At 40.2% G+C, this 14381-nt stretch overlaps 1 protein-coding gene across 3 annotated transcripts in view; it reads left to right on the top strand.

The window, feature by feature from the left end:
* The first annotated feature begins 57 nt into the window (after positions 1 to 57).
* XPC (XPC complex subunit, DNA damage recognition and repair factor) overlaps positions 58 to 14381 on the top strand; it is a 29978-nt gene continuing 15654 nt past the window's right edge. For 2 of the 3 annotated variants that reach the window (XM_039837352.1, XM_039837351.1), the window contains exons 1-7: positions 58 to 241; positions 4700 to 4895; positions 7610 to 7716; positions 10193 to 10316; positions 11645 to 11729; positions 13412 to 13569; positions 14074 to 14194. In XM_039837352.1, the coding sequence (XP_039693286.1) occupies positions 133 to 241; positions 4700 to 4895; positions 7610 to 7716; positions 10193 to 10316; positions 11645 to 11729; positions 13412 to 13569; positions 14074 to 14194 (900 nt within the window). In that variant the 5' untranslated portion in view covers positions 58 to 132. The remainder of the gene's footprint in view (positions 242 to 4699; positions 4896 to 7609; positions 7717 to 10192; positions 10317 to 11644; positions 11730 to 13411; positions 13570 to 14073; positions 14195 to 14381) is intronic. The other variant, XM_039837350.1, reaches the window with a different exon arrangement.

Genomic DNA, 14381 nt, shown 5'->3' with positions numbered 1-14381 from the left:
GAAGCTTCATCTGGGGGTGTGGTCTTGGGCCACAAAGGAGGGGCGTGGTCATGCCTCTCCCCGCCTGGGGGTGTTCCCCACGCTTCCTAAATCCTAGTGCGTCACTCGCGAAGCGAGTCTTTCCCAAGCAAGATGGGTCCGAAGCGCTCAACTGGTAGAAAGCCACGGGGACGCAAACGGCGCGGCCAGAAGGCCAAGGGCGAGAGCACGGCGGGGCGTGAGGAAGAGGAGGCGGCGGCGGGTGAGAACGAAGCTGAGCCGGTTTTCGGGAGAGATGCTGAAGATCAGGAAGCGGGTGCGGGGATCAGGGAGGCCATCCTCCTGGAGGTGGGGGGCGGAAGCTGCTCCGCGCCCTTCTGCGCGGGAGAGACGACGTTACGGTGGCCGGGGGAGGCAAGCAGTTGTGCCGGTGCCCGGATCCTTCTAGTTGATGCGCCTTTGGCTTCACGTGAAGAGAGATGCGTACTGAGCGGTTTTCCTGGAGCCCACACTGACTGGGAGCTCACCTGTGTAACCTCTTTACTGCTTCCTTTGCCCACAGGATCAGTACAGAGGGCTGAATAGAGACAAGGCATTAGTTATTTTTTGTTTCCAGAAGACGGATAGACCAAGACAAAGTGCTGTAGTGCGCTGAATCCCAGAATAGTATCTTCTGCTAAATCTCACCCCCAGTGTTCTAGATTTGGATCCAACCTGACTTCACGTGGATGTCAAATAGGTTTCTTAATGTTTGTCATGGGCAAAGCAAAACTTGATTTTCCCCTTTTATCCTGTCCTTTTCCCCGCTTTTTCTCATCTCAATAAATGATCCCTTCATCCACATCGTTAAAGCAAAACCCTCCTTTTCCTTACATGCACACATCCAATCCATGAGCAAGTCTTGTCAGTCAATCTGAGAACGATATATCAAATCTATTTCTCTTTATTTTCATGGCCACAGCCCCTGCCCAAGACACCATTATTTCTCACTTGAACGAAGCAGTTGCCTCTTTACTGATCTCCCTACTTCTCTTCCTCCCCAGCAATAGTTCTCCATCCAACAGCCCAAGTGATCTTAAGATCAAATCATACCATGCTCTTAGTTCAAACCCTTTGTGGCTTTCCATACTCTTGGCATAAAATCCAAATTCCTCATCAGAATGGCCTACAAGACCCTCCATGATTTGGTTGTTGCTACCTCTCCTGTTGTTTCCTACCTCTCTTGTTTGCCAGATACTCCCTTTTTTGGATTCCTTTCTGTTCCTCAAACATGCCACGTTATTGCTCATCTTGAACCTTTGGCTTTGCTGTTCCTTCTGCCTAGAATGGTCTTCCATGATTCGTGCTGTGGCTGATTCTTCTATTTAGGTTTTAACTCAGACACTTCTTCAGCACCCTATTTAAAGTGGCCTTCACCAGGTACTCCCTGGCACAGAGGCCCTCACAGTCTCTTGTCATAATTTGTAGTCTTTATTTATTAAGATTTAGTTAATTTATTTGCTGCTTTTTTGATCACCATCTTACTAGAATTTGGGCTTCATGAAAACATCTTATTTGTTGCTATATTCTCTCTTGTCTCTCCTCCAGCATATACTAACTGCTCAATATATTCAGGTAATTGCAAAATGTATGCTGTGGAGGGATTTGGGGGATTCCTGAAATAACTGGGTAGTAGATTAGACTAGGTAATCAACAGAGGCTCCTACGACACTAGATTTGCTAATTCTGTGATTTTGTACATATTATAAGTTAATCATCTGTTTGGAAATAGTCAGATGGTAACAATTTCTAAACTTAAAAGATGATTTACTTCACACTCAGTAGTTCCATTAATGAGTTCCATTTAATTCATTTAATCATTCAAATAACACTTGAATATTTTCTGAGTACCTAATTTGTGCTGTACTTGAGCTAGGTGATGTGGGAGATAGAGATTTCTTGAAGGAATTTAGAATATAGCAGTGTTAACATTTACAAAAAAAAATGTCCAAGGCAGAGTGTGATACAAGGGAGAAGGTACAGGGCTTTGTATCTTCCGAAAGAATAATCTAGTTTGATTGGAGAGATTGGGAAATGCTTTCTGAAGGAGTTATGTTTGATGTGCGACTTTAAGGATGGGTAATATTTCAGCGAGAGGCTGTGAAAGGGAGTTGGTATTCTAGTTAGAAGAAACGTATTCTGAATATATGTCAATTCAAAAACTAGAAGTTTTAATCTGATGGAAATGCCACCTGATTGGGTAGCATTCCTTACAGCCAAACACTTCACCTGGGCATCATCTCGGTATAGCTCCAACACTGAGTAGTTATACACTTGGGTAAATTATTTTGGACAAATAATTTAGCCTTCTGAACCTGGTATGTGAAATATATTCTGCCTTGCAGAGTGGTTGTAATTTTTCGGTGAGATAGCATATAAAGTTCCTGGTATGGTGATGTTAGGTAATCAATTGGGCTAGCTCATATCAGTTCAGTCTAAATGGAGGTAAGGAGGCACTCAAGCTTAACCCAAACTCTGCTAGCCAAAGGAGCTAGCAATAAGTTTCCAAGGCAGCTTCCAGGATCTAAAGAGTTAGAATCTTTGCTGTGGTTTGGGCTGCAGGTGACACTAATTTGGTCACTTGTTTTTAACAGCTCAGTAGTATAAGTTTTAACAGCACCTCAGTGCATGCAATGAAATTATCTAGTGAACAAGACAGGCAAGGTCTCTGCTCTCAAGAAGCTTATAATCTTTGGGGTGGGGTAGGTAGGATAGACAAAATGAAGTTAAAAGTAAATTCACATGGTGATAAGAGCTATGAAGAAAGTAAAACAGGTTACTGTAATAAAACTGACATGAGGTGGGGAAGAAGCAGCTAAGTCAGGATCAGTGATCAGGGACGGCTTCTATGAGGAGGTGAAATTTTGAGCCAGTTACAGAATGTCCTCAAGTAGCCATTCATAGAAAGTTCTGGGAGAAAAGAGTTCTTCGCAGAGGGAACAGTAAGTTTAAAGACTCTTAGGAAGGAATGAGCTTTGCTGGTTGGCTGGACACAATGAGTGAGGGGGCCATTGGCAGGATTTGAGTTGAGAGAGGTGGACAGAGTCCTTAGTTTGGAGACCAAGCTAAGGAGTTTTTAATTCTAAGTGCTATGAGATGCCACTGGCAGGTTTAGGCAAGTGTTCCTACTAAATTTCAGTAGATGGCCAAGCAAACCACATTGGTAATTCCTGCCCTGCTGAAACAACCACGTTGAGCTCAAGGAATTAATGATTATCTCATGGTTGGACATTCAGATTTAAAAAATTTTTTGATATTATGAATAATGATACTCTGAACATTTCAGTTTTTTGTTTTCTTTCTTTTCCCCCCTTTTAACTCCACCTCTCTCTTCAAAGCACAAAAATATACAGCTGTGCCTTTTAACCAACCAAATAAGTTTGTTGAGAAACAGGCCTCTGAAGTATCCTCCCACCTGTGTTTTTATATCGGAAAATATGAAGTATTTTGCACCTTTGCTACTAACGAGGCTAAAGACCACTGTGAAATACAGAAATCCTGATTTTAAGGGCACTCTCCTCAACCTGTCAAAGCATAAACCTCTAAGCAAGTTCTGGCCTTGGAATAAGAAATCTGTTTCTAGATTCTACATAACTAATTTTGAAATATTTTGTGTTTCCATTAAAATGCTTAAACCATGGGAATGCATAAATACTTCTATAAAACATCTGAAAGAAACAGAACTGAATAAGAGATTTTATCTACCATTAAAATAAATGCCCCTATAACTTATGACTTTATTTAGAGCAAAGAGGAGTATCTTTTTTCCCCATGCAAAAGTATATTCTTCGGGAATATAAATGTCTATCCAGAGAGTCAGCAGGACAAGCCATAAATGAAAGGAAGGAAGGAATTTCGTATTTTAGGTTAATATTGCAGCTCCTTTTAGAACTTCACTACAGGCTTCAGTATTTTTGTTTTCCAAAATTAATTGAAGCGGAGTCATCCAAAGGCAAAGGAAGATGATTTATTTCAGATTTAAGATTACTTGTGTGAATATATTTGCAAGACTTTTAGATACCCTAATTTATGTATTTTTTCTATTTCCCTTTAACAAAAAACAATTTTAAGAAAGTAAAGATATTTTCGAATTGCCACTATCTTATTCCAACCCATGCTTACTGAGATGGTTGGTATACCAGTGACATTTGGGTTAGATTGAAAAGGTTTCACAAAGTATGTGTTTTGAGCAGAGTTTGGTTTTAAAAGATGGTGGAAAGATGAATTAATAGAAATAAGATAGTGGTAAAACTCGGACATGTTTATAAACTTGAAACATTTCACTTAATAGGAGTGGATTAGCCCTAAAATTAATAATTAGTCTTGGTGGGTAATAAATAATCAAGGTATTAATTAACAGATTGATGTATTTTCCTTAATGGATATTAGCTGAAATTTAAGATTTGGAAATTAGATTTTATTTGAGTCATGTGATGGTCTCTCTGTAGTCTTAGGAGAAGTAGAATAAAATGCAGATAAAGGAAGATGGTTTTTCCTGTGAGCATAGAGCGTAGGCTAGACCAAAGGTGTGAAGAAACTGAAAGCTGGATGGTAAGCTACTGATGGAGATGTGGTTTGGAGGGAGGTTCCAGAAAAGGAGTTGTCATGAGCCTATCCTTGAAACCACCCTCTGTCCACCTTTGCTATTGTCTCTTACCTTGTGTTTCATGTGGTCATCTAGATGTGGTTGAAGATAAGAAACCCCCAAAGAAGAGTCTCCTCCCAAAAGTCTCACAAGGAAAGAGGAAGAGGGGCTTCAGTGATCCTGGGTGCTCAACAGATGGTCGAGCAAAAAAGAAAGTGGCCAAGGTAACTGTTAAATCTGAAAACCTCAAGGTTATAAAGGATGAAGCCTTCAGCGATGGGGAAGATTTCAGGTGAGAGATCTTGATTGTTTCTATCAGAGAAATTTGACTAATAAAACCTGCTCTTTTGCTGTCACTAGGATCTGTAGAAAAGATGGGATCTTTAAACTCTTCTAGGTAGAACTCAGACTACTGGTAAGAGCTGTAAAGAATCTTAGTGATTGTATACTTTACCCCCAAACTTTTCAGAGGAGGACAGTGACATCTTACAGAAAATGATTTATTCATGGTTACATAGCTAGATGGTAGCAAAAACCAGGATGAGACTTAGGTCTTGTGATTCCTGGTCCTGTGTTCTTTCTACTACATAAAGATATTACATATACAGAATATTAACTTGCCATTCAAGCTTTCTCTCATTATACTCCTCAGGTACACTCTATTCCTGCCCAGCCGGACTTCTTGTCATTCATTCAACACCTGCTCATGCTTTGCTACCGCTGAGTTGTGCTCATATTCTTCCTTCTACCTAAAATGCTTTCTTCCACCTTGAAGATGCAAATCAGAAGCCTTGTACTCCACGGTCTTCATTGATTCTTTCCCCTTTGCTCCTCTGGTTTCTTGCAGTATCTCTTAAGAGTATAACTTGTTTACCGTGTGTTATACTTATTTGCCTACATGCCATCTACATTTACATTACTACCCTGTAAGCTCTCAGAGGACTGGAACCACGCCTGGTTCATTTTTTAATGCCCTCTGGCATCTAGGCAGGATCTTTTATTTGGCAGAAACTGAACAAGTATTTTTTTTTTAGTAAATGAACATTCATATTAACATGTGGTGAACAATGAATATAAGCCCAGTGAACACTTGATTATCTGCTTCCTGGGAAAATTGGGAGAGAGAAGGAAGAACAGAAAGGTAGCAGGCACTAGTTCCCTCTTTGCTTCAAAAATAAATCCTCACTCTTAGTGTCGGCCTTTCCAGCATTCTGTAGTCCTGGCATAGGAAAGTAGTCCAGGAGAAAGCATGGGAAAGCATGCAGATTTTCCACCATAGTTCACCTCTCCTTTCTTCGTAGGCTTTTGGGCTTACTGCTTCCCAGTTGTGGCCCACCCTCTACCCTCACCCCTGCTACTAGTTGAATTCTGTTTCCTGAGATATCCACATAAATATAGACCAGGATGCTGCCAAGGAAACCTCTGGATCTCTCTTTCCCTCTCAGTTGAGAGCTGACTGTGATCAAACCCATAACTCATGGACATTTCTGCTGTTATTCTAATGAGAAATTTTTGTTTCTATGATGGTGAAAGGGATTGGCTAAAAAGAGAGTACGTGTATTGTAACTGAAGACTGAGGATTAGTTATTTAAGTATCTGTGCTAAAATCTTAGGTAATATTCTCACTTGATACCAAGGGTTGAATCTTACAAAAGCTAAAAATAACTCAGTACTCTAAACACATTTTATATATAAATTTGCAGAAATATGCAGATGGTCCCTGACTTAGGAGGGTTTGACTTAGGATTTTTGACTTTATGATGGCACGAAAGTGATAGGCATTCAGCAGAAACCACATAGAACTCCTCACTTAACATCACCAATAGGTTCTTAGAACTGCGGCGAAATGGTATGTAATGAAACCAATTTCACCAGAGGCTAATTGATATAAACAAGAGTTAAGTTCCTACAGCATCTCATCAGTGTTATAATGAAACAACATTGAATGAAGCGTTATTCAAGGACCTGCTGCACTTGGAATTTTGAATTTTGATTTTTTTCCTGGGCTAGAGATACGGAGTACAATATTCTCTAGTGATGCTGAGCAGTGGCAGTGAGCCACAGCTCTTAGTCAGGCACATCATCACAAAGGTGCCGATACACTTAAAGCCATTCTGTACCCATACAATCATTCTGTTTTTTACTTTCTGTACAATATTCAATAAATTATATGAGATATTCAATACTTTATTATAAAAATAGGCTTTGTGTTAGATGATTTTGCCCAACTATAGGCTAATGTAAGTGTTCTGAGCACGTTTAAAGTAGGCTAGGCTAAGCTGTGGTGTTGGGTAAGTTAGGTGATTAAATGCATTTCGACTGATATTTTCAACTTACGATGGGGTTTATTGGGAAGTAACCCCATTGTAAGTTGAGAAAGATTTGTGTTACACATTAGCAACTATTTAGTTAGCTACTTATCTGTGTAGCTGTCTGCTTAACTACCTAGTCCAGGTTTCTGTTATTCGTGGCATACCTGTGTATAGTCAAATCCCCACTTAAGTTTGAAGTTATATTTCAACTTTATAGTCTCCTTATCTCATATTTCTTAAAGTGAGGGAAAATCTTGTGAGTTTACCTGTAGCAAGATCAGCAAATATGAATTGCCTCTTCTTTCTGGCGTCCATCTGTACCTGTATATACACAGATAGCACAGCTTTTACTTCTGGAACTCACATTATTATTTTGGTTTCTTCTGATTTTTCCTATACCATTTTTAGACACAGCTTTTCCTTCACACAGCTCTAGGGTGTAGGTTCATAGTGTTTTTTTCCATTTTGACAGCACATCTAGTATTAGACTGATGATCAGAGTACATCTTGATGAGAACCTGGGACTCGTACTGATGGAGGAAATGAGGCTCAGCTCACAAATCATCTTTAAATAATTGCAACAGATTTTCAATAGGAAGAGTCTTTAAAATTCATTTAGCTTAAGTGTAACACTAGGATGTTTGTGCCTTCTTCACTTTTTTTTCCTGTGATCTTTACACGGGGACTTTACAAGTGCCTGCAAGAAGGCGCACCATCCAAAGAGAGAGGCTGCCATGGACAAAGGCAGCCATGAAGGAGACGACGAGGAGGAAAGTGAAGATGACTGGGAAGAAGTAGAAGGTAAAACATCTTGCTTTGTTTTCAGAACTGTTTGATCCTATTTTTCTGTTTGATTCTGTTTGGAGTCATCACTGATTGCAGTTTTGTGGTTTTCTTTTGAAACTAATAAGACAAAGATATGGTTGCAATAGGGACCCGCTTTTGATATGAGGAAAACTTCAACAGCGGTTACTAGGGCAGGTTGTATATTCTCTTCCTTTGGTGGCTGTCAGTGGTATAGAGGCAGGATCATCTTGTAGAAAGAGCACAGGCTTGAGAGCGGTTAGTCCCTCGGTCAGAGCCCAGCTTTGGAACTTACATAGCTGGGTAAGTAAATAACTCCACCTGACTGAGCTAGGCTTTTTCATTAACATTCAGTAAACATTAAATGCTTATTTAGTCATTTATTTTGAGTATCTCTGTAGATTTAGTCTAGCAGTGCGCAGGCTAGACTTCAGGATCGTTGGGGTGGGGAGGTAGATTTGCAAATGTAATGGGCCTAGTACATCATATACTCATAGTAAATAGCAACTAATGTTACCCCTGAATCTTTCTGCCTAGCATGACTCTTTCTCAGCTTTCTATTTTGAAAATGTTCAAACTTACAATAAAATCGAATATGTAATATGTATACTCTTCATCTAGATTCAGTAACTTTAATATTTTGCCATATTGAATATATCTTTCAGTAAATATGCATTGTGGAAGCATTTGAAAGTAAGTTGCAGACATTCTGACACTTCACTTTAAATACATCACTATGCATTTCCTAAGAATAAGACATTCTCCTATGTGATAAAATACCATGACCACACCTAAGAAAATGAAAAATAAATCATCAATTGTTATAAAATTCCATTACAGCTATTGTTTTCCTAATTCAGTATCTAATCAAGGTGTAAGCCTTATATTAGTTGTGTCTCTCATTTCTTTTAATCTAGAACAGTACCCCCTACCCACTATCTTTTTTTCCTTTCCATGGCACTGCCTTTTTTAAAGAATCTTGGCCTCTCGTTTTATAGAATGTCTCATATTCTGGTTTTGTCTGATCAGACATCTCATGGTATTGTTAACACACGTTTCAGTATTCCCATCTATTTCTTATAAATTGTAAATTGTATAAAAAGGCTCGATTAAATTTAGATTAAACTTTATTTTTACAAGAATACTTCATAGGCAGTGCTCTGTATTTTATTCATATCATGTCCACTAAGAGGCACCAATGTCAGGTTGTCCTAGTGATGTGAAGTTTGATCTTGCAAGATGGTACTTCCAGATCATGCCAGTGTAAAGGTACATTTTCCCTTTGTAATTAACCATCCCCGGGGTGGCATTCTGATTCTGGGTGAATATCTTGTTCAGTAATTTTTTATTCATTGGTTTTAGCATGCATTAATCTTGACTGGATCAAACATTATATCGAGGGTTGCAAAATGATAATACTCCAATTCTATCGTTTTATATACATTTATATAAAGAAGAGCTCTCCCTTTCAGGAGTTATAGTTATTTAGTCATTTATTTTGAGTATCTCTGTAGACTTAGAAAATTTTTTTTTAAATTCAGATGTATTACCAGTTATCATCGTTATATATTTTGATCTTCAGATTATCCCAAATTTGGCTAGTGGAAGCCCCTTTAAGTTGGCTACCCTACCGTGTCTTTTTGACATGACCCCATTACTATTTGAGAACATTTATGTTTTCTGGAACAACAAGATATTCTAGGCTCATTTTGTACATTCTTTGCTCCAGACCTGGAATCAACCTTTTTTCTCCAAGAAGCCCTGGTTCATTTTAGGAGGGAATGGTACATAGACACCAAAATATTGGCATTAGGTGTGGTCATTGCCAAACAAGTGTCATTGCTTCTAGGCCCAGAGCTTTTTTTAAAATGTCCCTTTGCTATTGAAGTTCACAGTTAGATTCAGTATCCGGTTCAGCAAATTCAGCTTATTTTGACTAGTGTTTACAAGTGGTGTAAGGGATAAAGAGGTGAAATAGACATATTCCTTCTTATTACAAGTTTACAACTGAGACTGAAAGATCTCTAAGTCATGGTCTATACAAAGCAATTATGATAAGAGTTATGTAGTAATACAGAGAATAGGAAATTGTTCTTGTTTGGCTTTTTTTTATTTTTTGAAAAAAATAAGTATACTAAAACACACACATGAGTCTCAGCTCCTGGATAGCAGGGGTCTGTATATAATTAAACTGAATATCTTTTTGCTTTAGTTTCCTCCTCTTCTACTTCTGCTACCAGGCCTACTTCTCTGGGTTCTCGTGCAGGTTAAATGAGACAAATAATGTGAAACACTTAGCACGGCGCCTGGCATTTTTTTTAGGTACTAAAAGCATGGGAGGAGTAGTTATCTCCACTAGTTGTCCACTTCGCATCCATTTCTCATTTTCTCTTTCCCAGCAGAACCTCAATTTTGTGCAGTACAATAGCTATTATTATTATTATTATTGATTTTTTAAAATTGCTGTTGCTAGAACTTAGTGAGCCTGTGCCAGGTGATGCGGGAGAAAATGCAGCCTTCTCTCAATCTGTTCTGCCTATGAAACCAGTGGAGATAGAGATTGAAACACCAGAGCAGGCGAAAGCAAGAGAAAGAAGGTAAGATTAGGCACTTGCTTCTAGATTCCTGTCACATATTATCTGCAACAACTGCTGCTAATGAAAACTTATGAGAAACATGTAGGAGACCAGGACTGAGTATCACAGTGGTCAGGAATGTTAGGTGAGATAGCCCTGGATTCTCCTTTAGGTCTTGAATGAGAAACTTTCATGTCCTGGCTGGGGCAGGAGATGGGGAGCGAAAACTGTGTATTGACTCTGTATGCCAAGGACTCTGCAGGTCGTCCGTTCTCTTACTTAATCTTTAGAACAGTATATGAATGAGGAGCTAGAGGCTCAAAGAAGTTAAGTATAATTTCAGGAGTCACTCTGTCAGTAGGTGGGCGAGCCAAGATCTAAATCCTTGTCAGGCTGACTGGGCAACTTGTGCTTTCCGACCCCATCACACTGCAGGACTTGAGGCAGTGCCCCACCATGGTAGGAAGCCCCTATTCCATCCTAGTATCCCCAGTACCTCTGCAGCCTCTGTGGCTTGAAAACCTGGAGCACAACACCTGGTAGTTACTTGGTTAATGGGTGCCACTGTGTGGGCACATTACTAGCCATGCAGGAAGAAAATAATAGAAGTCATTCAAGAAACGTTAAGTTTTCTTGAAGATGCATGGGACACAGACATGAAAGGTTTTACACCAGAACAGCATTATACAAGTGAGTGTACATTAATAGAAAATAAAATTGGTGGTTGCTAGGAGGGCCTCAGCCATTGGGAGGTCAGGCAGTTAGAGAAGACTTCCTGGAGGATATGAGCTTCAGCTCATGTTCATGAGGCATGATTTTGTGCAGCTTGAGAGAAGGGCAGTCTGGGTGGAGACTGTCCTGAGCAAAGGTTTGTAGGTGAGAAGGAGCAAAAAGAGTATGCAGAAAATACATAGCTTTTAAAAATAGCTTTTAAAAATTTACTTAGTAACATAGCCTTGCACGAGAAAACAAGGAGAGCAATTCATACGCCATTGCAAGTAAAAGGAATTGACTAGGGGAATGGAGTCAGGTTTCAATTTCCCAACTGAAAATAAAGCTAGAATAAGTTTATAGTAACTGAAAAAAAAAGCAGCATACCAAATTGTTCATAAAAATTATTTTAGTACAAACAAAAACAAGAGTGTAAGGAAATAAACTGTTCATATTGATTGCCTCTAGGTGACAGCACCCTGGGGGCATTTTTTTTTGTTGATTTCTCCTTCCTAAAGAGCATACACACCAAGAAACTCCATTGCCTGCAGGACTTAATTCACATCTCTTAGCATGGCCTACATGCCACAGGGACCCCAGATGACGTTCACGTTCACATTTTTCAATATGTATTACAGTGAAAAAATACAAATGGAGTTTGAGACAAATCTTCGGAGGCTGATGAAACGTTTCAATAAAGAAGTCCACGAGGACACACACAAGGTAAGGGCAGGGAATGAAGGGAAAAGACAGTATTCCTCTTTGTCAAGGCTGGGTGGTATGGCAGAAAGAACTTGGGTTCAGTCAGTCAAACTGGGGTTTTGTTTCAGGCTCTTCTACACACTGTGTGACCTTGGCAGTTTTTTATTCTCGCTGAGCCTTAGTTTCCTCATCTTTGAAGTGAGAGGTAATAGTAGTGTCTTCTTTGGTAGGCGGTTGTGAGGGTTACACAGATATCATATATAAAACATGTAGCGCAATGCCTGGCATGAAGCAGGGGCTAAACAGGCATGCCCCTTTCATCTCCTGTTTGAACTGTTTAATAACATTAGTTCCGATCTCAGCTAAAGTCTCTGGCTTTTGACTTCAGCCAGTAGGTATTGAACACGTATTATGGACCTAGCAAGGTACTTGGCATTGTGGGAAGAGAGACTTGTATAAAACTTATTTCCTAGTTAAGGAGTTTCCGATCTCACAGATGGAACAAGAAAGACCTCGAAAAAGAGAAACTCAAGACTTAAAGAAGGAAAGGGAATAGTGTGGGTCCGATTAGCTGAAGAAGGCTTTATTTAGGAGAAAGCAAAGCATGTTGAGATGGGAAAGGATAGAGTCTATGAAGACTGCTCTTGCTGAGTTTTGGAGGGGGTGGTGGGACAACCAGTTTTCCCACACGTTGGAGGATATGCGTTTTGGAGACATATCGAGAGTGAGGAAAGGGAGAATTTTGATTCTCCTTTAATTAGCAGCAGGCAGCCAGGGAATGTAGAGATGCAGCTGATGGAAGAGACACCTCAGCAGCCACAGAAATCTAGAGGTGGGGTGAGCACATAGCAAGGACAGTGAGGAGATGAGATGAGAACTGAAGTGATTCCCACTTTGTAGCAGCCTTGGGGATTAAATGAGGTAGTTGTGTTTCTTTTACCTTTTGGTGTTAGAGATGAAAGAAAGGGAAAAATTACTATAACTCCGAGATTTGAAGCTTAAGTGAGGGTAGAAGGGCAGCACCATTGATTGAAATAGGGAAGCTGTAAGTGGGAAGGAAGGAAGACTGCTACTAATGAGAAACTTTCATGTCCTGGCTGGGGCAGGACATGATTATTATGGAGCAAAATTATTCAAAAATAATTTTGAAGGGAAAATGATGCAAAGCTATGGGCAAGAGAAAAAGGAGGCAGTCACATGATCATTTCAGTAGATTGAGAAAGGATCGGGTGGGAGGTCATGTGAGGACCAGTGTCGGGTTTGAAGTGGGGGAGGCTGGCTTCAAGCACACATGGAAGTGCAGAGAGCAGTGCAGTGAACCCCGTGCTGTCTCCTCAGCTTTGACAGTTATTAGCCTGTGAGCAGTCGTGCTATTTTCTTCCCCCACTCACTTTTCCTCCTGATATTTTTGGCTCAAACCAAAGACATTGTTGCATTTCATCTATAGATCTTTTGACAAGGCCTCTTAAAATAAGTTAGTATTTTGAAGCTTTGAGGTTTAAGGCTCTTTGAGGGAATGAACATCTAGGTAGAAGAGAGGGTGACAGACAGAATCTTGGGAAATACCTGAAGTTAATATTTTTACTTTTTTGTATGTTGACAACAAATATTTTCTGCCCACAAAATGTCTTTTAATTTGGCAGCAAAAATCCCTCTAGTTTTCAGCCTTCCTTTACTGTCTTCTCTTTTCTTTTTCTTTCCAGGTTCACCTTCTGTGCCTACTAGCAAATGGCTTCTATCGAAATAACATCTGCAACCAGCCCGATCTGCAGGCTATTGGCCTCTCCATCATCCCAGCTCGCTTTACCAGAGTGCCTCCTCAAGACGTGGATATCTACTACCTGTCAAACCTGGTGAAATGGTATGGCCCTCCAACCTGTCTTGCAAAGCCTTAGTGTAGGATTCGTTGTCTCTCAGAGGTTGAGTGCAAGTCACTTCCACAGACATCCCCTGAGATGATCCTGTGTGCCAGGCAGTGGTCATGGCATTGAAGATAGAGAAATGTCAGGCATAATCTCTGTCCTGAAAGAGCTCCCAGGTTGGTCAGGAAGACAGATACACCCCAAGTAATTAGAGTAGTATGACAAGTACTCTGGAAGAGGTGTGCTCTGGACTGTGGGCACACAGAGCAGGGCCACTTAACTCAGCCGCAGGGTCTGGGAATGCACCCCAGGAAGGGGAAGGCTCCCCAAGGAAGTGAAGTCTGAGTTGGGTCTTCAGTGATAAGTAGGAGTTAGCCAGACATGGTGGGAAGAGTAGAACAGAGGCAGATGAAGCTCCCCCTTCTGATTTTCTTGGCTATAAAAGAACAGCATTCCTCTTTGCTCTGACCTCTGACACAAGGAAATGCCTGGTTTCTCTCCAGGTTCATTGGAACATTTACAGTTAACACAGACCTTTCAACAAATGAACAAGATGGCCTACAGACTACATTGGAAAGGAGATTTGCTATTTACTCTGCACGAGATGATGAAGAATTGGTCCACGTGAGTGATTCCTCCTGGCAACACTTTTTATTAGTACCCGTAGCAAATGACGATGGCAGTCATGTGCCAGATGCCATTCCAGGTGGTTTTTATTCAGTTCTCATAAAATAAAAAATAGGTACTGAAGCTCAGAGAGGCTAAGTAACTTTCTTAATTGGCAAGTATTGGAATCATGATTGGGACCAGT

This window comes from Pteropus medius, unplaced genomic scaffold (assembly GCF_902729225.1).
Source record: "Pteropus medius unplaced genomic scaffold, Ma_sr-lr_union100, whole genome shotgun sequence".
Taxonomy (NCBI): Eukaryota; Metazoa; Chordata; class Mammalia; order Chiroptera; family Pteropodidae; genus Pteropus; species Pteropus medius.
This window is presented reverse-complemented; position numbering and strand designations above follow the sequence as displayed.